Consider the following 26129-nt stretch of genomic DNA (forward strand, 5'->3'; position numbering starts at 1 on the left):
AATTTATTCAGAGCCAGGTGGTACGCAAGGTAGTAGTGAATGAAGAAGTGGTACGCCATCGGAAAAAGTTTGAGAAACACTGGTTTAGTGTAATGCAGGGGTGTCCAACCTGCGGCCCATCTGATGTTTACGTGCGGCCCACCACTTATGCTCAGTTTCAGTAGCCTTTATTTAAAACAATTGTTCCGACTAACATCAAACGTGTATAACGCGCAGTATTTGATATAGGCCTAATCTTATATGTTTTCTGAGATTATAATCGAGGCTAATGTCGCATTTCGACATCCATCGAACGCTTGTGCACCCATCATTTTTAAGCAAGATGTGTGTTTTTCTAAGTGTGTGTTTTTGCGGACCATTTTAAGGAAATATGTCCGCCCAAAGGTGCGTACCATGGCATGATACAGCATGTAAACTTAATTTTTTGCGCTTCACCAAAAAATAGGGCTGCGATTTAGGCTATTGGAGTACTTGCACATAAGGCCGAGATTTATGTTTAGGCGCGAGTTAACTCTCGAAGGATGGGTGTTTACTGCTTGTTAACGTAACTTAGGACGTCACCCCTTATGTTTAATAGGTTTTGCGGCCCATTGAATTTTAAATGTGCAATGCGGCCCATTCTGCTGAAAGGTTGTACATTCCTGGTGTAATGTCACTTTCGCGCGTATGGTTCGAGCCTAAGTTTGACTTTCTTTTGTCCGTCAATTAGGCCTATGTACGGCATGGTTATTATTATTTTGTTTGTTAAGCTTGGAAAAGTAAGTTGCCTGAAAACGTTATCGCCCAAAAATGTTTCTTCTTCAGGAGCGTCGTGTTGTTTTTATGTTCGTTGCTTCGCGGTCCCAGGATATTGTCTCGTGGACCCCAGTTTGAGAGCCACTGCCCTAATCTGATATTTTTGAATTGAAATAAACGTCAAATGTAGTTCAGCTTTACCTTGATCACAAAGAACAAACCAATTGCCGATGAGGAAAAGGCAGATATAAATGTTTGGCCGAGCTGTGACCTCATTTAATTTGAACTTCTATGTGGTGTTGTATTAATTGGCTTGATACTGGCATTCGGATCTTTATAGTCCAAAGTATTCCGCGTGTTTAACCTTAACATTGAGTAAAAATGGTTTGGCACTTTCGCAACAAAGGTGTAATTTTTTATTCTACCTTTCCGATCACATATATAAGAAAATCTACTCTAATAATTAACAGTTTGCGGCCCTCAGTTTCAAAAATTGGAACTAAACATGCGCGCGTCGGGCTCGGCACTCTTGTAGTCTGTAATCTTACTCGACAGCCCTGGCTTAAAATTTCCCATGCAGAATTATTTCATGGATGACTTTTATTAACTCATTTGATTAAAAAGGACAATGCAATAAAAGAGCTGCTGCAAAGAAAAAAACGCATTTCATATTGGCCTTACTACAAAGTAGTTATGCATAGCGCTGTTAACAAATGCAGTGTCTCCTCGAAAAGCGCATTCAAAACTTAAGATTGCCGGCGGTAATCTCTACATTCTTGTTTGATTACGGTATTTCTCAAGGAATAAAAAGGAATAACAGCAGAAACGAAAAACAGAGAAATTGATTAGGGTGTAAGCCACTCACAATGATCAGTAATGAAAGGAGAGAGCAGTTGGTTGAATTATTTCACACGAATACACCAAGACAATTGCAAAGAAACGAAGAAAGCGAAAATCTCACAAAAATGAAATGGCTAAAATGACGGATTATTTGGCTTCTCAAACTGGGCCATGAAACGGATTTTTACAAGCAATGATTACGGGTCAATAGAACACTAACGTTCTTCTGCCTTTCGTTATACAAATGTCATAAAACAAATATTGTAAAACAAAATTTAAGATATTAGACCACAATAAAAGTTATGTTTAACTCTTTACTGTCGAAACTGAAGGGTCGCCGAGATTTTTCAGGAAAAAAATAATCGAAAAGCCCCACAAGATTAGGTGATATATTGGGATTTACACAGGAAAGGATGGCGACCGACCACAACAGGATTACTTCATCTCTGGCATACCGGCCACCATTGCCCCTTCGATTCCACACTCGTTGTGACCGCGCCTGATCTTGAAGAAGCCCTTGGCACCCCAGTCGCTGTTCCAGCTGTTGGCCACCAGCCAGTAAGGGGTGTTGTCTTCAGTGCCCCACCCGATGATCTTGACGGCATGCCCGCCCAGCTCACCACCAGTTACGTGCTGGTAGACGCCTGGAGAATTTAGGAATTTTTTAGGTGCGCCGCGGGACATTGACTTGGATGGGCAATTTACGTTATATAACTGACAAGGAGCTTGATAAAAATGAAAAAGCCCAAAAAGCGTTTGCGATACGTTTTTGTATCATCAGTTAGTGTTATATTATTCATTTTGGCTTTCAGATTCATTATCAATCTACATTACAGATCCGTGCATAGTGTGACTAAATAACTGATAATACTGCGGTATTTATTTAACCATGGCGTTGCCGCGTGGTAAGGGTATTTGTCAAATTATTATTTTTTTTTTAATTTTAATAAAAGTGTTCCGCTTTATATTTCTTTTTTCACTTGTATGAACGAATCTTTTCTGAAGGATTTTGAAGTCCACAGTCATTCGGCAAAAGTTAGTAAGTTAAAAAAAATTCCGGCCAAAATTCGACCCGCAAATTTTCGAAGAACCGGCCAAATTCAGTAAAGGCCAAATTAATGACACCCGCTAACAAACAAAAACTTTTTTTAAGTGACACAATCCCCATTTACCGGATCTGTAAGTCGGGAAGTCGGCGTAAACGGTGAAAGAGGCTTCGACCGGCCCGTGGTTCATGATCTCCATCTGGATCTGGGCAACGTCTTCGGGCAGCTCGTACGAGTGCTTGCCTTTGTGCACGTCCTTGGCGAAGTTCATGGTCGTGTTGCCGGTGCACTTGTCCTTGCACTTTGGCGTCTCACCACCCTCGCTGCATTTTGGGCGAGTGCCTGAATAAACAGGTGCACGTAACAATATTATGTTTGTGATCTTTAGTGTTGTGAACAAGTCATTCTGAAATGACTCGAGTCTCAGTCAAGTCATAAGTCTCAAACTCCTTAGGAATAAACCAAGACACTTCTTTGTCATTAAAATTTGTTAACTCTTCCGATTGTGAGAAATATTAAAACTAAAAAATAACACAAAACGCAACTTATAGAAAGCTTATTGTTTTACATCCACACATTGAGATAAATAGTTCAATTTTACAAAAATATGCCTAATAAAAACACTTCATTTAAACCGAAGTTATTTGTCAAAAAGACCTTAATTAAGTTAAGTAAAGTCATTTGTCCTAAAGACTTAAGTCAAGTCATTTGAAAATAGTGACTTAAGTGCATTGACTTAAGTCATTACAACACTGGTAATCCTAGTCCGGGGCTTAACTGAGGGTCTCCACCATACAGGAGTTCGCTTGTAGGCACATAAAAATTTCCCGCAAAGTTTGAAAAGACTTTCAGATGTCCATTTATACATGTACTTTTTAACATTTGGTTTGTAAAAATCAAAAACTAAAATAACACAATTCCATGGTACGCGGGGCGTTGTTTAAAGAAATGTGTCTGGAAGCAGACATCGCAAAAGGTTCTAAAAATTTGGGAAATGTTTTAAAAAATTAAGAAAGGTTTTAAAAATTGGAGAAACCCCCGAGTATGTTTGAAAGCGTAATGGCCAACAATAACGGTAGACATATAATAACGAAACCGATATCTTTATTATTTGAAAGCTACTGGAACGAAATTACATCTCAGATTTTTATGAAAAACGTTTTGCGAAAAAAATTGTGTTACTCTCCTGTATGAAACTCATTTTAATTGTAAGCGATATGTTACCGTTGTAAGCATACAAGGACATGGCCTACGCTAAAAAAGTGAATTATAAAGGTGTTTGGATGGTAAAGCCCAAACTAATTAAGTGAGCTGGCATTTTTGCTTGATAGACACTTTTCCGTTTTGCAAGTGTTGCAAACTCAGAAGACCTTACAAAGCTGCCAGACATTTTCGTTGTACTTGCTTAGAATGTAACAAGAACCTACCAAAATAGCATTTTCGTGCTTTGAAAACACGTCGCGATGGCCAAGTGTTTGAAACGCAAGAAGTAGAAAATCACAGGGAAATGAAAACTGACCATGCAAAAGGAACTAGCTAGAAACTGATGTGGCCTACGTATGTGGTAATTTCTCGTTCCAAATAGGCTGGAGGCTACAAACCTTTTTGTCTCATGGTAAAACGAAAAACGTGTGTACTTGCGTGACGTTTATTGGCGACCATGTAATAAGTTACCCCCAAACACATGATTATTTAAAAGGACCATAAAAGAATTGTTGAATTGGATTTTTAGAAGACATATTGCTTTTACCATTTGAAATTATGTCACCATAAGAATACATTTTTCTCTATGTTTTGGTACCGCATATTAGGTTACATATTAATATGTGTATATTATGGCGGAGTATCAACTTAGGTTTAAGATATAGAGCAGTGTAAGGCTCTGTTGCTTGAAGCTTTGTTTTTGGAAGTGGACTAACACGGAATCTTAACACGACGCCAAATCCGCCACGATAATGACGTTTAAGAATCAGGAAACGCACAATAATTGGCCCACACAAGTTCTGTGACTGCAAACAAAGCTAAGCAAAGTGTTGTATTTGCGTGTGCCTAATAACCGCACCACGTTTTTACAGTTTTATATTGCAAAACAAATAAAACGCCTTGCAGGGTGGGTGGAATAGAAAAGCAACATCATCAAAAAACACGGCAGTTTTGGAACAATGCCAGCATGCAGGTGACTATTAAGGATTAATGGGTTTCGGCAATCGGTCTTGTGACTTAATTTCCTGGAAGTTTTTTTTCCTTATTAAATGCGTTTTTACGATTGGCATCTCTATACACCAATACCATTTAAATGCAATAAACTGGGAAGAACAAAAGCAGGATACACACATATTTTCCTAGGTTTATCCGCCAATACAAAGGCACCTATTATGCAGACAAAACTAGTGTTTAACGTCATGTGATGCTAAGTGTTTGTTCAGCTTCAATTGGTACCAGTTGGTGCCATCCTTAGCAAGTGTCTGCAACAATGTGTGCAATGTTGTACCCTATTGCTAAGTGCTCAATGCAACAAATGCCAACTCTTGTTGTTTTTGTTAAGAGAATGAATAATAAATGGGTCAACGCTTTCCACAACGTTATGAAGCTAATGTATTGCAGCTAATTTGCAAGTAGTAAAACATCACAGATAACAATTAGTTGCTTCAACTTCCACAAAAGGCAACCAGGCATAAAATCATTGTTCCAACTGCATTGTGTTTACTTCCTGCTTATCACTGTAGCTGTTATTTAAAAACAGTATTAGATTGTCTGCCACTCATGTTACGCCAATAAACCTGCTGAGAGACTCTATGATGTCCGTCTTATTAAACCAGGAAATATTTTTGAATTCTATACAGTAGTGCAATTAAAAGGTACCTTCAACATGGTGTTCACAAGGCGCAATCGAGTATGGCTGACAGTACTCTGTGTCCTTGTACAAGAAACCAGTTACCAGGCCAGTCTTCAACCAGTACTGCCATGCAGCAGCTGGAAAACCACCGTTACATCTTAAAAAAAAGATAAATGTTGAGGGTACTTTTTGGATTATGAAACAAAACAAGCTTAGCTTCTTTATAATTCCAACATATCTAGGAGTAAACACATCTAAGATGTAAAACAGCCAATATACTACAAATAACTGCAGGAGGCCAATTAAAAAACAAACATTGGCCTTAATTTGCAGCAAATTACATATAACAGTCAGGGCCTCAAACCAAAAAATAAAAATGTAGAAGCACAATAGTTATCAGAACAAGTTTTACTACGGCAAAACAACAAAATTAAAAAATGTTTTACCCATCTCCACATTCTCTACAGCAGCTAGTCAGATCTTCGGCAGAGATTTCTGTGATAACTGAACCGTTGCTGGCAATGCAAATCCGATCAGAGATGGCTTCAACAGCACCAAAGGCCCAGCAAGATCCACATGAGCCCTTCAGGTAAGTTTTGTTTACTAATAGCCAGGCTTCCAGTTTTATTAAGATATATATTATACCAATTAGGTTTTATTAAAGAAAATATATCTCATAGAAGTGTAACTCTTTAGGATTTTTACTCGCTTTTATTATCTACCTCTCATAATCCACTTTTACCAGAATGAAATTTACAGTTTATAATACAGTTAATAACAGATGAAATGGCTAAAAAATAACTTGAAAGATATGATGCATACAATTTGAATTGTTTACCTGGTCTCGGATGGCCTTAATTGACGGACAATTTGGCCATTTAGTCCTTGAGTCAAATGTCTCTGGTACCTTGCTGGCATCAATTTTGCGGAACCTTGTTGCAACAATTAAAAAGCATTAAAAGTGTAGAATGTTTTTTGAACTATAAACTATTATAAAGCTATAAGTAAACTTCCGAAGTATGTGGAAAGTATATATGTATGGCTAACAGATAATCTTTATTGGCTAAAAAAGTACAAAATATAAGGAAATTTTCAAGGTTTTCAATATTTTATATTTAGCTGTAGTATGCCTTAATTGTTCTTGAAATACACTTATTTCTTTATAATAAAACATACAAATAGCTGTGTATCTAATTAAATAAAACTGTTATATATAATAAATAAAAAAGGATTGCTCAATCCTACATAAGAGGGAGCCTAGCTTGAGGGTCATCATTCTTCTTCACACCGCACAAGTGTTTCAGAGATTGTGGTGTGTAGTATTCTGGATCGAAGTTGTGGGTTGCCTGAGAGGGAGCAAAATTAAAATGCTGAATACAGGTATAACCAATTTGTATATTTTGGAAGCATTTTTCTTACTCTACTAAAACAAAGCTTTGTGGTAAATCATGAGATTATACATATATACTTGAAATATATGAGTTACATTTCTCCTTTATCACTGGTTAATTGTGTATGAGACTTTATCAGGATTTGGGTGGTGTCAAATTAGTGTTTTAAAATCATAGGACCCCACTGCATTTCATAACTTATGGTGGCCAAGAAAAAAACAAAATATGAGTAAAAATTTATTATCCACATTGCTCTGTCCAATTACTAACTAAGATTTCAAACAAATTGCTTCTCAGTTAAGCAATTCCCACATTTCAGACTATTGATGAAAGTTGGTTGAAGAAATAACCAATAGCTTAACAAACAAGAAATTAGTTACCTTCCAAGTTGTTTTCATAGAATTCACGGTTTCAACAATATCATAGAAGTTCTCTTCTTTTTCAAAGACGACGAGGCCTCGGACTGCACAAAACAGGCAAAACGCAAGGGCAATGCTAACACGCATTGTGACAACGAAAATGTTTAAAACAAACTAAAATAACTGGTTTCTTCATAGAAAAACAACACAATTCGAATTAGCTTGTTATAATTTATTAACGGTAAACCAAATGACTATTGCACTGCACAGCGAGGCACAACGCACATACACAGACAAGCGGAACATAGGCTATGTTAGTGAAGTGTTTCGTAACTACATTTCTTTGTTTACTGCAAGCCTTTTTCTTTAAAAACACGCCATGCATGACTAAGCAGAGTCGCAGACCTTAACAACAAATGACTTTTGTTCTATGATTTTTCACCACTGTTTTTTCTCAAAGGGTAGTTGATACAAACTAGATTGTAAACGCGCATATTCATTACCGAGCAACAGCTGTCGTTACATATCATGCGCCTCTATTTCACTTACGGTACTACTTGCTATTATTTTATGACATTGTTTGTGCTCAACAGACTTTTTATCCAAAACAAAAATTTGCCGCTGATTTTCATCATCGTTTTTCAAAGTTTTATTGCAAATAAATTCGAAATTTGTATTTACAATAACACAGAAAGACACAATAAAAAACGTATCACTTCAACAAAAGCAGCGAATTCGACTTAAGATTTTTTAATGTTATGATTGTTTGCAAGTTATATCGGTAAATAATATTATCTGTTTTCGTATCTATTTTATTTTAGTCAATTAGTATATTAAATGATTAAGCATTTTTAACGCTGTTAATCCTATTGTCGAAAAAAGCCTAAATAGTTGTACATTTGAACAGTGAGCAATGACCAGCAGAATTATCTTACTCCAATTAAAACTGAACAAACTGTCACAGCATTTCAGAGTGCATTGTCAGACTGCGAATTGTAAATATGCAAGAACGATTTTTAACAGAAATTTCCTCTACACCCGCGTAACAAACACGTTACAATTACAAAGAGAGATGCTCGCTCGCTATACATAGTAAATACAATTATGGCATTTTAAGATTTCAATGCAGTACATGAGAACTGATCTAACACATCACATATCGAAAATTAATCATAACACTGCAACTAGGGATTTCCAATTAAATAAATTCTTTTTGTCCATTTTCCTCCCCAGTTTATCCCTGGAACAAATTTTCTCCCGTAATTAAAAAAATGATCCCTAAGGAGGCCATGTGGCTCCCTTTGAGAATCACTGGTCCAGCCAGCACAATTATTGCCTGTTTTTGATAAGACACAGCCGAAGGCACTTCACTGCGCCGCAAACCTGCCATGCGGGCGGGAATTACTCGGCCAATAAAGGATTTTATAGCAAACAAGTCTAGCCTAGAAAAGCATAGCATGTCATGTCGTTGTAAGTAAAACCTCGCCTTAACGGGCCCGTCTCTTTACCAACTGAACTATACGCGGGATCAGGCGGGAGAGCAAGTCGAGGAAGAAGCAGAGCAATTTTGCCTGTTACATCCCGAACAACTTAAAATCCAACGACGGTGCATATCAAGTCATCGACGCATTCATGCACAGGTGTTTACAGTTGCCATTCATCCATTTTGTAGAACAAAGAAGACAGCAGTGTTTTTTAAGGTGAAACGGTCCCCCAAATTTCTCCAGTGGTTTCCCAAATTTTGGACTTGCAACTTTTTGCTATTGAAATGAAACACTTGCGGTATCTTAAAACTACTTAGCGGTCACCCAAACCAAACCTTAAAAAAAAACCTGAAAGACAGTGTAACAAAGTTTATCCGAAGTCGCATTTCCATCCGCAGCAGGTAAGGATATCCTGTGCCGACATCTCGGTGACAATCCTGGCCTGGCTGAAGATGCACTGCCGATCGGACATGACTTGCGCCGCCGCGATCGCCCGACTAGCACTGCATGCTACCCTGTATTACACACAGAGATCGGTGATGCCAATTTAAGTCAATTGCCTATATAGTCCGGCGCAAAACAGTGGTGTTCTGTCCATTGGCGATACACGAATTGATAAGCACTGGCATGCTCTTCGTTTTTTTAGATTAAATTGTAGCTCTTCTGTATTGAAATGCGTTGTAGGGCCTATAAAATGAGACAAAATACGAGATACTATATACGGCGTAATATCGATAGTTTCTTTGGATACAAGTTGCATTTTGAAGCCCATTAGAAGGCATTTCAAGGATAGTTGGCGAGATGTCACAGACATGCTTAATTTGAAAGATATACGTTTAAAAATAGCATTTTCACAATAGATAAGTAGGTAGTGTAAAACTTCAATGCATTAATGGTACACTTCCACTACAGCAATAGCAAAAACAAACACATTTGTAAAGTGAGGGCCTATGACCACTGTTGACAAGCCCCTACATAAACGTAATTCTGATATTAGCCACTAGTAAATTTTAGTGTCTAAAGCCTATACCTGATCCATTGTAACACCGATCGAAGGACAATACGGCCAGTGGCCACGGGCATCGAATGCGGTGGGGATTACCCCATGTAGAGATTCCCTTTCGTTATATCTACACAGATGGGTCAAAGTTCACTCTAGCCTGAAACAACATGACAAAGCACTTTCTGGTAAATGAATTCCGATAAATCGATCCATTTATAACTAACTATTGTTTACATAAAGCAGGGGTGTCCAACTTAAACATGCTGACGTGCCAATTTTTATCTTATAACTTCTTCCCGTGCCAAAGTTTAGCAACTATTTTTTTTCTAATTTTTAAAGGGCTTTTATGCAAAAAATGAAAACAGTATAGTGTTATCAGAAGTAATTGTCTGTGTCGCAATTGTTTTGTATTGTGAATAAACAATGACAATATGCTGTATAACAAATTTAGCTTTTTTGACAAATGGCTGTATTTTTGGGGGGCTTGCGTGCCATGCTGGACACCCCTGACCTAAAAGGGTCTCCTATAAACAGAGAGCCGTATAGGCCAAAAGTGTCGTTGGTTTAAAATTGAAATTCTATTTACAAAATGTAACACAAGTATTACCCACACTAACCTGCCGAGAGAATTGCCTCGTATTGACGAATTCTATTAATGCATACCAGTCTGACGAGTTACCGATTCTGGATGTCAAGCCTTTATTAAACAACACAAGCTCGAGAAAGACTAAGTAGAAAATATTTAACAGCATGTTCTGCAAATTCACAAAGCATAAGGTAATTCGGGTTATATTTTACAACAGACTTGCGTTAAACTTTTTTTATATGGTGTCCGTGATGGATTGATACATAATTCACGCTTTGTGGTACGAGAGTGTTCTGCTATCAGCGCGGGATGCTTTTTGCACACGCTTTTGTCTGAATTAACAAAGCCGTTGGTATAACGTTGCATATTTGTTATTGGGGTCAGCTAGTGATCGTGTACTTTAATTTGGTTTAGTCGCAACAAAGTTTTACGTGCCTCATTTTCTGACTACAATTAATTTGTTTTATAATTGCATGCTATCCGTATATAGGTTGCATGTGCTTCATATTTATGTAATTTTGGTTACTTTCTGCTGACAACCAAACCTATAATATTATGAATTAAAACTGTAAAATGGTTAATTTAGAAACTCTACAAGTACAGTTCGACCCCAGCCGATGACCTTGACCGCGTGACCCCCGACCTCGTTCCCGGTCACGTGATGATAAACACCTGGAAATAAAAACTTTTGAGAGTTAACAGGATCCCGCATTTTGCGACGCCGGTTGATGTCGCTGTACGATCTATTTCCAGAGTTGCAAACGACTCATATTAAAATATTTGAAGTCCCAGTCAGTTTATTTGTAAAATAACTTAAGTCAAGCCAAGTCCTTGTCATAACAGTAAACTTTAAAGAACTAAACTTTTAAAGAACCTTAAAGAACTAAAAATTGGTAAACCACAAGTCTGATTACGAGCAATAACTCACAGAGAAACTAAATTTAATCAAAACAATATGCTTAATGAAAACATCACATTATTACCGAAGTCAGTTGTCCAAAGACTTAAGTCACATTAAGTCATTTTTCTGAAACGACTTAAGTCAAGTCAAGTCATTTAAAAACAGTGACTTAAGTAAAGTCACTGACTAACGTTATTAAAACATCGACTATTATCGCTTTCATATGTCTTTACCAAGGTAACAAATTTAACATCCAGACGCCGTATAACTTTGATTTTTAGCGACATGTGATTTACGTTGAGTTAGACTGGTGGTTCTTAACTCTTTAGTGACGTTACATTTGAGAACAACTTTAGTGGAAAAAGGTGATTTAAGATCCTGAGAAAGTTTAGTCGTACGGACTGCGCGTCCGTTTCTATTTCGACAAATGTTTTAAAAGTTTTTTTTAAGCTTAACTTGCTTCTTTTCTTAATATTTTTACCTCCTTTATACGCGAAGAAGTCCGAGTGGACGGTGAACGTGGCTTCCACCGGGCCGTTCTTGAAGATTTCCATCTGGATGTTGGCCACCCGACTGTCCACCTCGTACGCGTCCAGCGCAAAGTATTTGTCGCTCTTGTAATCAATCGACTTATTTCCAAGACACGATCGCGAGCACTCGGGCGTGACGCTTGTGGAGGTCCGATTGCAATCGTGTTTCTTACCTGCTGAAAGGTCGGACTATAGCAGGGATTCTTAACCAGAGGAACCCCTTGGTGATACGAAGCACCACAACAGGGGGTACGACATAAAGTGTGAAGTTATGCGCTATTTAGGCATATTTGTGAAGAATGCACATTTTACTAAAAGATACAACAAAAAAGACAATAGTAAATTGACTGTTTGTTTGCGTGTTGTCAATTTTGTTGAATTTACAAAACTGTTTAATGCATGCATTCTACTCGTAAGTTATAAATACACTGAGTTTGCTTCCTAATGTTACAATTTTATTTACTTCCTTCGGGCATTGTAGGCAGGGGTACGAGAAAATTTCATGAAAGCTCAAAGGGTAAAGGGTACGAGCGCTAAAACGGTTAAGAAACACTGGACTATAATATTTGTGCCGGATACAGCATAAATAATGTTCCATATACAGAGTGTGGTGGTTGCCCTGGCCTATATAAGCAGATAAGTCACACTTTGTAAATGCTATGACCTGGATAAATTGTATTGGTAAATTACTTGACTTAAACTCAAGTGAGTATATTTCAGCGTTTTTAAATTTTAAGTAAACAAATTATTTTTGTAAATTACCTGACTTGGACTCAAGTGCGTATTTATAAATGACATTAGTGAATAAATTATTTTGGTAAATTAGGTATTCGTTTTAGACTTAAGTGTGTATTCATTTCTATTTTTAAATAACCTCGGTGAACTAATAAATTTGGAAAATTACGTGATTTTTTAACATGAGTAAATAGATTTTCTTAAGATGATTAGTTGAATTTACTTATACTCGATTAAAAAAATTAAAATTATGAAAATTGGCCAAATTTTGTTAAGTGTAATTTGGAAAGCATGCATTAGAAATAATTTGACTCGATAACCGATTTTGGTAACCATTTTGCTATATTGATGCATTGGTAGCCTAAGTTAGTTGGTTTTCATTTTGCAAAAAGTATATGTATACTGGCTTAAGGGTTATAAACTTTTAAATTGCATTGCGAACCATATGAAAGGAAAATAATGATGATGCCTTTGTAATTTAACATAAAAGATTGCGGTGGGATTTGATGTCAGGTCTGCACCTCTCTTCAGCTTGTGGTGTTCACAAACTTTGTAGAATGGAGAATAGCAGGTTAAAATTCAGATTGGAGGCCTTTGGAGTCAATGTGAAAAATCTAGCTCACCATTGCTGGCATGGTGACACGGCGAAATGGAATACGGTTGGCAGTATTTATGGCGTCCGTAACCCTGTCCGGTTACAATTCCGTTGTACTGAAATGGAGTCTAAATACAGTCAGTGCAAACCGTTTGCTTTCTTTGAAAAAATGATTATTTTTTAAATATACACTAATATTCATGGACCCCAGTTTAAGGACCCCTAATCTATATGCTTTCAATACCAACCTACCGCTAATCGGTTTGGGAGCTTAATGCATCTGTTCCGTAAAACTCTACAATCTGAATAGACAACGCACCCAAATCCACACTCTTCGCCGCAACAGGACAGAAGATCTTGGGCGGACAGCTGCGTTGTGATTCTTCCCTCGCTGAAAATGCACAGACGGTCGGTCATCGCTTGCACGGCGCTGATCGCCCAACTTGAGGAGCACCAGCCCTGATAGGTAAAGTTGACAGACAATTCATCAAAATTGACTGGGCTGGATTATAGGATAAAACTCGCCTTGGATCCAATTTGTACAGCAAATAGTACTGAAGCCAACGAATGACCTTGATATATTTTCAGAGAATGACACTGAATGTAGCTGACAAACCGAAATAATAACAGCTATAGAGTTTCCACTTTAGGTTATTTAAAATTTCTACTTTTATTTAAATTTGCTTTAGTCGTTTTCAAACATATCAATATTTGCTTTTTCGAGTGCCATGCACTACAGCTTTTTTTAATTTGGTAAATGATCGCCCATCTGCGTCAATATAGCATCGATAAGGTTTGTTAAATTTTAAATAAAATTAATTGATCAACCAGCCCACCAGGATTTAGTTTACGGTTTACATTTATTTCTCATATGTTGCTTTTTAAAACGTACAAAAATATTGATGTCGATCTTTTCGAGTAAACTTTAGTAAATTTGAATATGACTTACCTGATCTTGAATTGAAACGAGCGATGGGCAGTTGATCCAGTGTTCTCTTCCGTCGAAAAGCAACGGCATGCCTTTCAAGTTATTATGCAACCTGCATTCCGTAAACTAAAAAGTTCAAGTTTGACAAAACAAGTTAAAACAATGAACTGATTTAGTTTTAGTAAAGTGGCTGTAGTATTGTTAAAATAAGACGATTAAAATCATTGAAGCAAACAGTTAGGTTGTATTAAACTGTTATAGAGCATATATATCTGACTATTTTGACTTTTTTATGTAGCCTACAAAACAATTTTCCAGTTGTTAAACAATTTTGAATGTAAAGTGTACCGTGTTGCTGAAAAACATTTTGCTTTAATTTTTCATTTATTTTATTAGGCTGAATAACAGTTAGCTTACATTTTAGGCGCACGCTGTACTTTTGACTTGTTTGCCCCACAGAGTTTTTTCAAGTCGTGGGGTCTGTACAGGTCTGGATCAAAGTTGTGTCCCGCCTAAAATCAAAAGTTAAATTTAAACATTGCTGGTTAGCATATAACTTCCTTCGTACAACTTTTTGCTGCTTGACAATCTTGCCATAAGGCTTTTAAAACATACGAAAGATGTGTTATCTGTGTACTTACCGTCCACGTTGTGTTGAGACTGTTAACATACTCCACGATATCATGGAAGTTTTCTTGTGATATAGTTGATGCACTCGACTTTAAAACTCCAACAGCAATGAGCAAAGGCAAACAAATGAACGTCGGAACTTTTGCCGAACTGCTCTTGTATAGTTTTAAAACAGCGTTTTTGGCCAGCCTTACCCCGATAACACAGCAACGTTTACAGTCAGGGGAGTGTCTACACTTTGATTGTACCTCAAAAAACAACTAGTCGAATGAAGGCTACATCATTATTGCTCCAGGCTACTCAGTCCACTGATGCAACACTTTAAGTGGAAATTTGACGTACCTTTTAACACTGACATGTGAAAACCTTTAGCAGTTGGCGCTTCACAGGTCTTACCAAAAATTAAAAAACAACTTTTAGAAGCAGTATAGCCTATAGTTTATATGTCTAACTGAGCACTTGTTTCGCCGTAGTCCTTACATTTAGCTGTTTTCTTCCAGCTTGTAAATCTAATTACCCTTTTTGGAACAGTTCAGCAACATGTTTAACCGGATGAAGCAAAGTTGAGCGAAAACCTTGTCATTATTTTAACACAATTTTTTGTGAAAGAGTGTCGCCTGATTCCCTATTTTTTGGTAATATCGGTTGCATTATTGTGTAAACTAGTGCGACGTTAATCTCTGATATAAAAGGAACTTACAAATTCGTTCGTCTGTGGCACACAAAGTGGAAATTGAACAAAACAAAAGCACAAAACTGCAAAACGTGTAAGCTCGTAACAAAGTTTTATTGGCATCAGATGAAATATTAAAACAATTTTGCATCAAAAATACGATTGCATTGTGTTATACATTGCACACCACGAAGATGGAAGTGTAAAAAGAAAACTAGAAACAACTTTATCACTCAGATTAAAGGATGCTATTCTCCACGATTTCACCAAGAGGCGTCTTCTTTCGTTTCTCCTCCTCCCAACTGCGTTTCATTAAATCATCGTCGATCCTTGGTCTTCCGGCAATCACAGAGGACTCGATGCCACACTCATTCACCTCCCGGAGAATCTTAAAGAATCCCTTCTCCCCCCAGTCGCTGTTCCAGGAGTTGGCCACCGTCCAGTAGCGGATGTTCTGTTCTTCTCCCCAGCCGACGATCCGGACCGAGTGGATGCCGAGAAATTTTCCAGCAACGTGCTGGTACACTCCTGAAAAATAAAACTGTTTAAGACCCGACAACTGTATAGCCTACATCTCAATAATGCGAGCAGTGACGATTTTAGGTTTGAAGTCACGCTGACAAACACTCCAAAACTAGAAGATCATCTTGTATTCGCTATTCGGTTTATAAGTTTTCAGTTTTCGGTGTCTACAACATTTATTCGTCGACTTGTTCTTCTGTATTTACAATATAAGCTTTTCTTTATTTTTTAACTAGGCGTAATAACTAATCTACAGCATTTGATCTTTTTTCTTTGGCTGCTTTTTCTTGAAGACAATTCTCGAAATATAATTTCCGATTCTTACCAATGTCCCCGGGTCCGTTTTGAACTGACTTTACCCGATGAAACATTACAATGCCGTTGCCATTACCGATTTACTGTACTTCATGAATATATCGTAACGGCAATAACAAGCAACAACGAACAAACTAAAAGTTAACCATTCGTTGAAGACGCCCATTGAGGCACATATACTCCAATCTTTGACCGGCGCGATTTAAATCTCGACCTCCAGATGGTATAATGGCCTATGGAATAACTTCTTTAAATCTGATTTCATAGTGATATCAATTGAAAGGTGTCTGATACGCCTATAAACAGTTTTTTTGAAAAAAAGTAGGAATAAACAACTCACAGAAGTAGCCTACATGAGGGGTAAAACTTCCCGAAACTAGAACACCAGGTTGTATTAGGTATATTGAAATCAGTAAGACACCAAGGATTCCTAAAAAGCCAGGAAGTAAGACATTTTTTTAATTGCTTACCGACTTTGTAGGTTAGAAAATCGGCGTAGACCTTCATGGTGGCTTGCACCGGACCGTTGATGAACATCTCCATCTGGATTTGGGCCACGTCGCTGCTTACTTTGTACGTGTCAACGCCGAAGTACTTGTCCTGCTCGTACACCAAAGACTTGTTTCCCTGGCAGGTTCCGCTGCACTGCGGAGTTTCGTTGGTTTCGTTGCAAAGCGGCCTGGGCCCTACACGGAAATCAATGTGTAATATATGACTTACTTTTGAAGTCCAATACAAATTTATTGATTTTCGGCTAATCCGGTTGGTGAGAGAATCTTTAAATATAGTTGACATGACAAATTTTAGCTGCATTCTAAATTAAACAAGCGTTAGGTTTTAAAAATTATAATCGCGGTTAGTGTTTTCCTAAAGGTGTATTGGAATTATTTATTTATTTCAATTGGATAAAAAAGTGCCAAATGACATAAAATCATTAATCGTACATATTACATTTTTAGACAGCCCAATTTAAAATTATTTTTGTTTAGAATTTAAGGTATTTTCTTTTTAATGTTATTTGATGGTCACCAAACACAATTTGGACTGTTTGACTAAATAACCAAATAATGGCAAATTAATTTATTAACTTGACTTATGTCCACTTGATTAACTGCTTTGAAATAACTTAGGTCTTTTTGGTAAAATTAATTGACTTAAGTCTTTTGACCAAATAAATTGGGTTAAATTAAGTGTTTTTTTCCTTTTTTGTGATTTGAATTAGACTGGGACTTGACTTGGACTTAAGGTATTTAAAAATGAGTTGTTTACAATGCTGGAATTTTATCGCAAAACCACTGAGATAAAAGCGCCAAGCTGGATAAAATATAGGTATAGACTACCTGAGCCGTTATGACTGCAGGGTGGAAACGCGTAGGGCTGACAGTATTTCTTGTCATTGTAGCTAGATCCGCTCACAATGCCGGTCCACTGCCAATAGTTCCACGCTGCAAGCGGGTAACCACCTCGACATCTAAATGTATTAAATAAAACAATAAATATTTTAAATTTTTGTAGAGAAACTTTTTTCAGTGGAAGATAAATCCCCTATTTTTGCGTTATTTTAACCCCTATTTTTGCGTTATTTTAGTGTACATCGTGTCAAATAACGCTGATTTTAAGAAATTAAGCGAAAGAGATGACTTAAAAACAAGGGTCATTGAAAGACAGATATAACAATGGGTTTAAACTTTGTTACCTTTATTATTATTAAACTATAAAGACGATTTTTTTCACAAAATATGGGGTAAATCGTGAAAATATAATCGTTTTGTAAAACACGTTCTTAAAATTTAGTCTACATTTCCATCCCAAAAACACGTCGCTCATTAAACTACCATTAACAGTTTTTAATTCAATAAGAGAATATGTCGCTCGGGGTCCGTATAGTTGATTGAACCCTGCAAGGGTAGTAAAAGGCTTATATACATATTTTATTTTCATGAGTAAAAAAATGCACGAAACAACAAATGTGAAAATTTTTTAACACAAACTTTTTTTCTGCAAGCTCCTACCCTTGACCGCATCTCCATCCGCAACAAGATAGCAGGTCTTCGGCGGAGAGCTGGGTGACGACCCGGCCTTGACTGAAAATGCAGATCCGGTCACTCATTGTGTGCGCTGCGCCCACGGCCCAGTCCGAGCCACAGGAACCCTTCAATAGAAGATATTTTGGACCTAAGGCTTCAACTGCAATATGTTTTTTACTCTAAAAGGCATAGGATCGATATTAATAGGTTTTTGCCTAAAACAATGTTTTGTATACATTGTATAGAAATTTTCGTTCACGATTAACTGGACAAGACTTCTTTAACAGCGCACATGCATCGCATGCACTATAGCTTTCGTTTTTACCATTGACGGTTTTAAATGCATTGTATGCATCACTGCACAGATGTTATTCGTATGGTTTAACAAATTAATCGATTTAAAATCACAGGTGGTAAAACTACTTCGTTCAGATATATAACCAGACCGATACTTTATATCTTATTCGGATAGCGATGTTTGACATTGCGGGAAGAGATTATGGCGTTCTAATCTTATAACAAATGACGTCATTACTGTGATCAAACAGGCACAATTAATTAAGTTCGACCGTGAAAAGGAATGTTGCCAGGCTAAAATTTATTTTAGATGGAAGACGCTAAGTTGCATTTACATGGCGTTTTGCTATTTTTCGATCAAAGAGTGCCGCGTTGTATTGCAAACTATCGACTGAAATGCCCTTTTTTGGTATTGGACAGAACCGATATTACCCTATAGTAACGGACAAGTACTTGACATCGGGTATCCCGTACAATATACGATACTATCAGACATACCTTCTATGTGGGCTCGGTTTTACTACTCAAGCTAGCTGGCTGTTAAAAAATGGATCGAAGATACCATAATAGTTATCTTGTTTCAGTAAAACCACTTCGTTAAAGTCTTACCTGGTCGCTCACTTGTTTGATTGTCGGGCAAAACGGCCAATGCCCACCCGATTGAAAGAGAAACGGGATTTTGATCTTGAACTGGCGGTATCTAAGCACAAATGCATTTCCTTAAATTGTTGTCTAACAAGTTGGAGAAGAAATATATCATTCTCTTTTCTTACATCGTCGGTATTATTTCTTCATTGTTTGGATTATTCTTTTGAAGCGTCCCGCATAGATACGATAGATCATCAGGGACGTACTGCTCCGGATTAAAGTTATGGCCTGCCTTCAGATAATAAAAAAACGTTAATTACGTTCCTTTACTTTATCTCCTATAAATTGATATGCAGAGTATATGCCTTTATTGCTTCTTAGATAAAAAAATGAAAAATTGATTGTACGAACTTATACAATCACAACTAAACATTACGAAAAGTCTCATACTAAAACGGAAGCTGTTGTTTTTCTTTAAAACTAACAAAACAACCCTAATCGTGACACGTTTTGCATGAAGCAGACTTTTAGCAACTTGTAGGGCTGTAAGCCAGGCATTGCTGACCTGCCGAATCGCATTTTTTTATTTTTCATGACTTTGCTGTGTGATGTCACATCCGCATAAGCACAATCAACCCCTAAGTTAATCCATTTACTTGGTCAGTGCCTGAAATTATCCGCGGCGTTCAAAATGATCAAACTTCGAACAAAGCTTACCTTCCATGTAGTATTGACGCCGTTCACGTCGTTGATTAATTCCTGAAAGGCGTTGATACTTCCTGCTGATATCTGACTGGCGACGCATATAAAAACAATAAATCCGATCAACCACATTGTGCAATTTCGTAACAGTCCTAAGCAACCCACTAGCGTTTCGTTATGTCAACTGACTTTCCATTGAATGGAAACGTTTATAATAGTTCCTCGCCTTTTGTAAGATCAAAGCACAGTGAAAGTTTATCGAATAGGTTTTAAACCAAAACCAAAGCCACCCATCAACAATCAATCAATGCTCTTTCATTATCACGCCCCGGGGCAGGCTGCGAACGACTGGTTTTGGACTGTCATTTGTGTACATTAACCGCAAACGAACGGTTTTACAGCAAAACACGTGCTACATTTATCTGATTTAAGTTAGCAAAAATAGTAATTTAAATATGGACGTTATACTATCGGTGTTAAGGAAAATATTGGCAAAAAATGGCAGAAGCAGCGATTAAATTGGCAAAATATCTATGAAGTAATGCTATGTTGTCTGTGGGTAAAAATATTGAGGCCTAAAACCTACAGATATTTATTTCTGATTACTGTCTGTTCTTTTTTCTTAAAATCAGTATGCCCTACTATATAATCAACTATTGACTGATAATATTGAATCGCAAAGAGTAGGAGAAGGCTTTGCAATTCACTATCAAGCTAAATTGCAGATCCGTGTATAGTGTACCCAACTGTAAACTGCCTAATCGAAAAGCTTTGGTTTTGTTCGATTTTGCGCACTGTCGCCAGAATAGTCTGTCAAAACTACAGATATGAAACACGCTTACATTGCTGCACGATTGAAAGTCCAAAACAACAGTTTTTTCCGCCGCAGCTTCCGATTATGTGACAAACGCAGGCGTATGACTTAGCCCAGTCTAGGGTATGCTGTGATTAGCACGCCCACGTCGCCCAGTCAACGCAATGTTGGGTCTCATATCAAGTGACGCATTTCACCCCATGTTTACCGACACGTGTCGATTTTTGCTGGCAACGTACAGAACAAAATATTACATGCAAATGCGCATTTGCAATTACAAGTTCATAACATTGGACAGCGTTGTAACGACTTGTCAATGACTTGACTTAACTGTACTTAAACCACTGTTTATAAATGACTCCACTTGAATTAAGTCGTTTTTTTGTAAACTGACTTGACTGACATACTCTGGACAAACGACTTGACTTGGACCTAGCTGATAAATAAAAATTTTAATTGAATTTATTCATCATTTGATTATAAACAAGGTGTATTTTCAAGTTTTTTTACGTCAAATGATTACATTGTAACATGTTAGTTTTTTGTCATGTTTAAGTTGAATATTATTGCTCGTTAAAATCGGACGAGTTTACTTGTTTTAAAAGACTTGACTTGGTTATCACTTTGCATTGGGTTCCGAATCGGATATCGCTAGAAAACATGGCCACAACCGATTTTGGGTGTATAACACATGTTCGTGCAAGAATAGCGCACGAGTCGCGGGTATTTCAAATGTTTTTTATTCCTTGGACACATATACAAACTCAAGTAAACCAGTACACCAGCAGCGCTAATGCAACGACAAAGGACGCGACCAGGGCGCGTAAAATCTCGCCTTTGGCCTTTTTGACGATCCACGTTTCCTGCATAATCTTGTCGGTGATGTTTTCCGGACACTGCGCCGTGTTCTCGAACGGGAACGCTTCTTCCGGAATATTCTTGTCGAGAAAACGACAGAGCGGCTCCCAGCCCTAAAGCGTGGAGTAATTTCATCAGTTTTTTAGTTAAACTCATTTAAGGTTTTCTATGTAGCGAATTCTGAAGCAGATTTGACCGGAGTTGAAAAGTAGCGAGGTTGATAGAAAATGGTTTAAAAATAGTGACAATACGACGTCGTATACCCTGTAATTACATAAAGGTTATAACCAATTAAATAAAACAAAGCATTGCATGATTTTTTGGGCCCCATGTTTCTTTCTTACTGCCCTTCTTATATTCACTATATCGATTAATTATTTCATGTTGATTGTTTATAATTATGGAGCCAGTGAAGCCGGATATAAATTAGGGATTTCTTAATATAATTTGCTCAAAACTTTTTAAATAACTCTGTGTGAACGATTTAAAAATGATTTGACTTGACTCAAGTCTTTAGAACATTGACTTAACTAAAGTCGTTTGGATAAATGACTTGGGTTGCAATGAAGTGTTTTCATTAAGCATATTTTGTATCAAATGGGTTGATAATCTTAATTTTTGCAAAAAATAATTTGAGTGCTATTTAATGCGCTTCTGTTATTATTTTATTGAGTAAATGCTCATAAATTGGAAGAGTTAGTCAATTTTAATAGCTTAAGGTAAAATTTTATGACAAGGACTGGACTTGGAATTGACTTGCTTTTATTATGACTTGAGTGGGACTTTTTATGAAGTGGCTACTCTTATTACAACTTGACTGGGATTTTGAGCAACCGCAGGGACTGGAATTAAGTTATTTCAAAATGACTTGTTTATAGCACTGTTTTTTATCACTACATTTCAAGAGTAGGGTTAAACATTACCAAGTTTCACGCCGAAGTTTACCTCTTTAACGTTAAACTCGAACAGTTGATCATCGGGCATCGTGGCACGGACGTGGCTGTTGTGGCGTCGGTACCATGATTTCCACAGGAACTCGTTGGGATATGGTTCGCCCTTTTGAAACACAATCGCGCTTCAGCCAAAATAACACTTTATCGAAAATTTAGACTAGAGGGTCTCATTTTACAAAAAAACATAGAGCGCTTAATTAGGCATATAGAGGAGGAGAATTACCACTTACCAGTTTACTTATTAGCCAACAACAGTTTATTACGTTTTCAATTGATTAGCTGGACTTATATTAAATCAAGTTGACTTAATTCTAAAAAAAAGGAAGTGCCTTGCATATAAACAAATTTGTTTCTAAATATTCTCTCAATTTTCCAACGCAGAATTTCTTAAACTGGAGGTAGCGCACTATGTTTCAGGTTCTCGATTTAGGCGACATAAATTTTAAACTAAGTGCTCTATCATATAACATTGTACGTTTTTTTGGCATTTTAGACAGCATAGTTTCAAAACCAATTCAACACCAACCTCAATTGAATTAATTATTAAAAAAAAACAAAGCTTGCAGGGGACGACAACAAAGGAATACTGTCAAATATAATTATAATTGTTTCATAGTCAAAAAACCGCAAAACCCCCCAAAAACCCAGGGGTAACTAAACTACGTCCTGGACGCTAGATCCTCCCACAGACTTAGTTCTACCCGCCCACGCCATATTTCAATAATGAAGAAGAAGTACAGTTGGAATATTGTCGATTGCTAAATGTTCCAAACTAAATTGCGATAATTTTTTTAATGGTGCGATAATTTAAGAAGGATCAATATAGTTTGTGGTACATACTACATAGTAATATTTCCCCGTTACGATAATTAATCAAATTAATCAATTTCAAAGCCAAAAAGGTCGAGTAGATCGACATAATCTTGTTTAGGACGTTTTGATACAAAATTCAGAATTGGGTATCACCATTGTTTTGAATTACTTCGTAGTCATATCAACTGAAGATGACACAAGTTCGTAGTGTACCTGAGTTAATAAAGTTAGACACAAGAATTTATATCTAACCACCGATCGTCAATCCTATAACAGTTTTCCAACCGGCCAAGACCCGGCCCTTGGAGACAAAACTTTGATGACTACTGTTCTTACTGAGAGAAATGTTTTTTTTTACTTCTAACGTACCACTGTAATCGCGAAAAGCTTCATCATGTATCCCCGAAAGCGAGTCATGGTGGGCGAGAGCTTGCCCAGGATCGCTACCACGGTTGTGTACTTTTCGCCGGCGCTGACAACCATCTTCTTGTAGCTCTTGTACCAATCGTCTTCGTCTCGCGTCATTAAAATTACCTAACTGCCAAGAATGGTAAAACCGAAAGGTAAAATTTGAATTGCAGAACGTTACAATTTAAATGTATAATTTTTCATCGTTATACGTACATACAATATATGGTCAGTTACATACGGATTTAAAAAATGTTAAAACCAAAAAGCAACCTGATGGTAAAACTTTCATTGTAATAAGATATATGACATATGTGTTGTCTGGAAAATTTTTAATCAAGTTTAGATAGGGTTTAAAAAGGGGCGAAATTAAAATGATTTCCATACTAAAAATTTCATACCGAAATGCACAATAATTTTTATACGTAACGTCAAAAATTCATAACGGGACGTCATAAAATATGCATTGGATTCAAATCAGTTAAAAAAAAATTAGTATGGACATACTCATTGGCTAACCCCAAAGGTCGCACTTTGCACGACAAAATAGTATTAATTTATTTTCGCAATACCGGTACCGTATATAAAATAAGCTCAATATATTATTTTAAAACACTAATAAAATATATTGTTTTGGAACGTTACCTTGTAAAAAACGATATATATTTATAAACAGAACAGCGTGCCGGTGTTAAACTGTATTTCAGACTGCTTTGGTTTACATTGACCACTAGTTTAAACTCTAACAGTTTGCAAAGCGTGGCCTAAGTATATGCACACATGTGAATTTAAACTTGCCTTTGCATCAGGCCAGTGGTTCAGGAACTCAGGAACGAAATTGGCGTGAGGCATGTCAACCACGGCTTCGACCTTGTCGTATTTGTCCAATATTGCACCAAAGTCAGTCCGTCGACCTTCAAACAAGTCCTCCCACTCACCGAAAGCGAATTCGATTGCCTCCTCAGCATCGTACACTAAACAAATAATATTATTATCAATATTGTTCTTGGTGATGGCCGTACTGTTACCTGATGAACAATAGAACTCAAGTTTAAAAACCCGAGTAAAACCAGGATCAGACATTTTTTAAAGGAATATATATGTCGCCTGTACTGGCATCGCCAGTTCCTACAAGTAAAGTAAAATACATAGCCTATACATAGCAAAGTCACAATGAAATCAATAAAATAGTAAAAAAACATATGAAGTCAGTATAGATTAACAATAAGTGACCTGATGAAACACGGTTGTACAAAAGCAGGTCAACAGTGCCACTTGTTTTCAATTTTTATCACTATGTTTTTAAATTATCATACGTGTTTGGCTCTTGATGCTATGTAAAAAAAGTTTTTAAACACGTTCGTCGTTCGTAGTCTTCGTATTTAAATTTGGCGGGACAAGTGGTGAAAGAAAGAACGTGCTCATTGGAGTGAAACGACACGAAAGCGAGCCATTTTTTCTTAAAGACTTATAGGAGATTTCACCACAGTTGGCAAGTTAAAAACGGTTTTTAAAAAGGATTTTACTCCAAAACAGTTAAACAAAATGCAGCACATAGATTTGGTAATATATTCTAGTGATTCGCTACACAAGAAACAACATAATATTTACATTTTAGCGTTTGACTTGTAGCGAAACATGTAGTGCAACTCAACTTTATATATAATGTATACCTGGATCGTAGCCAAGCCTTCGTAAGGCCTTCGCCATTGACTTGGTACCAGTCTTTGGAGCTCCCGCACATATTATTTTCATCACCGGGCAGCAATAAGCTCGCACAAAACGATTAAAATACAGCAAAAGCAGAAACGGCTAGCATTACATATCAGCAGAAGCGGCAAGTGCTTGTTTAGGCAGTTCATTTGCCTTCTTCTCGAAAGCGTACTTCCCGCAGGGTAAACTAAGCCAGCCGGTTGCTGGCGAATTGAATTACACAACTCTTGCTCATTCTGCACTTTTGGCTTAAGCCAGCGGTCTTTAGGTTTGTTTTTTACGTTGGTGTTGTTGTTATTGTATAATCACCAGGCATTTCCGTGGTTTTGCAGGCATTACTGTTTTTTAGTAAGCTGTTGCTTTATACGCTTGTTATGTGAGACTTGGCAGCAATTGTTGGTAACTTTATGTGCTTACTGATATCAAAAAATGCACGGGGCGCTATGTCTAGAATTGTTTTGTTTTTCTCACAAGTCGTGTCTTATCAGCTACCCTCTGACAGTACTTTAAGAAGTGGCTATTTGACTGCATCGCTCTTTTACGCTTCCAGCAATACGTCTACTTGATTATTTGTTGATTTAGGTTAGGGTTGAGGTGAGCGTTTGGGTTTGGGTAGTGGTGGTGGTGGTATTAGATTTAATTTTCTGAAAATAGATTTAAATTACTTTGTTAGCCGGGTAAACAGCCTTAGGAGGTGCCTATGGGCTATTTGGCCGGATCGCTCTTCACCGCTTGCACCCGTTAGTGATTAATGTCGATTTTAATTATTTTGGTGTCTGGGTGAATGGCTTCTTCCAGAATTTTAACAAGACTATATATGAACTTGTATTTGTGTAAACTGTGTAGA

General features: G+C 37.1%; 4 protein-coding genes across 4 annotated transcripts; all 4 read right to left on the minus strand.

The window, feature by feature from the left end:
- Positions 1 to 1323: 1323 nt before the first annotated feature.
- LOC146164823 (cathepsin B-like) lies at positions 1324 to 7422 on the minus strand. The gene is made up of 7 exons (XM_083382919.1): positions 7229 to 7422; positions 6703 to 6803; positions 6296 to 6389; positions 5904 to 6040; positions 5484 to 5614; positions 2748 to 2963; positions 1324 to 2219 (listed from the first exon to the last, which is right to left on the minus strand). Exons 1-7 carry the CDS (start codon positions 7352 to 7354, stop codon positions 2011 to 2013), a joined length of 1014 nt encoding a protein of 337 aa, XP_083239045.1. The 5' UTR covers positions 7355 to 7422; the 3' UTR covers positions 1324 to 2010.
- A 1639-nt stretch (positions 7423 to 9061) lies between these two features.
- LOC146164824 (cathepsin B-like) lies at positions 9062 to 14957 on the minus strand. The gene is made up of 9 exons (XM_083380834.1): positions 14942 to 14957; positions 14611 to 14696; positions 14407 to 14481; positions 13991 to 14095; positions 13361 to 13500; positions 11663 to 11850; positions 10882 to 10952; positions 10358 to 10449; positions 9062 to 9206 (listed from the first exon to the last, which is right to left on the minus strand). The coding sequence occupies exons 1-9, from the start codon at positions 14955 to 14957 to the stop codon at positions 9062 to 9064; spliced, it is 918 nt and encodes a 305-aa protein (XP_083236960.1).
- A 553-nt stretch (positions 14958 to 15510) lies between these two features.
- Positions 15511 to 19855, minus strand: LOC146164825 (cathepsin B-like). The gene is made up of 7 exons (XM_083380835.1): positions 19739 to 19855; positions 19207 to 19313; positions 19043 to 19133; positions 18122 to 18261; positions 17450 to 17580; positions 16580 to 16795; positions 15511 to 15800 (listed from the first exon to the last, which is right to left on the minus strand). The coding sequence occupies exons 1-7, from the start codon at positions 19853 to 19855 to the stop codon at positions 15511 to 15513; spliced, it is 1092 nt and encodes a 363-aa protein (XP_083236961.1).
- A 1446-nt stretch (positions 19856 to 21301) lies between these two features.
- Positions 21302 to 25350, minus strand: LOC146164826 (uncharacterized). The gene is made up of 5 exons (XM_083380836.1): positions 25243 to 25350; positions 24368 to 24543; positions 23531 to 23695; positions 22341 to 22451; positions 21302 to 21508 (listed from the first exon to the last, which is right to left on the minus strand). Exons 1-5 carry the CDS (start codon positions 25322 to 25324, stop codon positions 21302 to 21304), a joined length of 741 nt encoding a protein of 246 aa, XP_083236962.1. The 5' UTR covers positions 25325 to 25350.
- Between the last annotated feature and the right edge of the window lie 779 nt (positions 25351 to 26129).

Source organism: Ascidiella aspersa, chromosome 2, assembly GCF_963924565.1.
Source record: "Ascidiella aspersa chromosome 2, kaAscAspe10.2, whole genome shotgun sequence".
NCBI lineage: Eukaryota > Metazoa > Chordata > Ascidiacea > Phlebobranchia > Ascidiidae > Ascidiella > Ascidiella aspersa.

What these genes read in the sequence shown, in the direction of transcription:
- LOC146164823 (XM_083382919.1), bottom strand. Translation starts at nt 7,354, where the DNA reads ATGCGTGTTAGCATTGCCCTTGCGTTTTGCCTGTTTTGTGCAGTCCGA. An exon ending in TTAAGGCCATCCGAGACCAG is followed by an intron (nt 6,041 to 6,295) that starts GTAAACAATTCA and finishes ACTTACCTGAAG; the next exon opens with GGCTCATGTGGATCTTGCTG. An exon ending in CTTCCCGACTTACAGATCCG is followed by an intron (nt 2,220 to 2,747) that starts GTAAATGGGGAT and finishes TAAATTCTCCAG; the next exon opens with GCGTCTACCAGCACGTAACT.
- LOC146164824 (XM_083380834.1), bottom strand. An exon ending in GTCTCAACACAACGTGGACG is followed by an intron (nt 14,482 to 14,610) that starts GTAAGTACACAG and finishes TTTTGATTTTAG; the next exon opens with GCGGGACACAACTTTGATCC. An exon ending in TCGTTTCAATTCAAGATCAG is followed by an intron (nt 13,501 to 13,990) that starts GTAAGTCATATT and finishes TTTACCTATCAG; the next exon opens with GGCTGGTGCTCCTCAAGTTG.
- LOC146164825 (XM_083380835.1), bottom strand. Translation starts at nt 19,855, where the DNA reads ATGTGGTTGATCGGATTTATTGTTTTTATATGCGTCGCCAGTCAGATA. An exon ending in GCGTCAATACTACATGGAAG is followed by an intron (nt 19,314 to 19,738) that starts GTAAGCTTTGTT and finishes TATTATCTGAAG; the next exon opens with GCAGGCCATAACTTTAATCC. An exon ending in CTGCAGTCATAACGGCTCAG is followed by an intron (nt 16,796 to 17,449) that starts GTAGTCTATACC and finishes ATTTCCGTGTAG; the next exon opens with GGCCCAGGCCGCTTTGCAAC.
- LOC146164826 (XM_083380836.1), bottom strand. Translation starts at nt 25,324, where the DNA reads ATGAAAATAATATGTGCGGGAGCTCCAAAGACTGGTACCAAGTCAATG. An exon ending in AAGGCTTGGCTACGATCCAG is followed by an intron (nt 24,544 to 25,242) that starts GTATACATTATA and finishes TTATTTGTTTAG; the next exon opens with TGTACGATGCTGAGGAGGCA. An exon ending in TCGAGTTTAACGTTAAAGAG is followed by an intron (nt 21,509 to 22,340) that starts GTAAACTTCGGC and finishes TCCACGCTTTAG; the next exon opens with GGCTGGGAGCCGCTCTGTCG.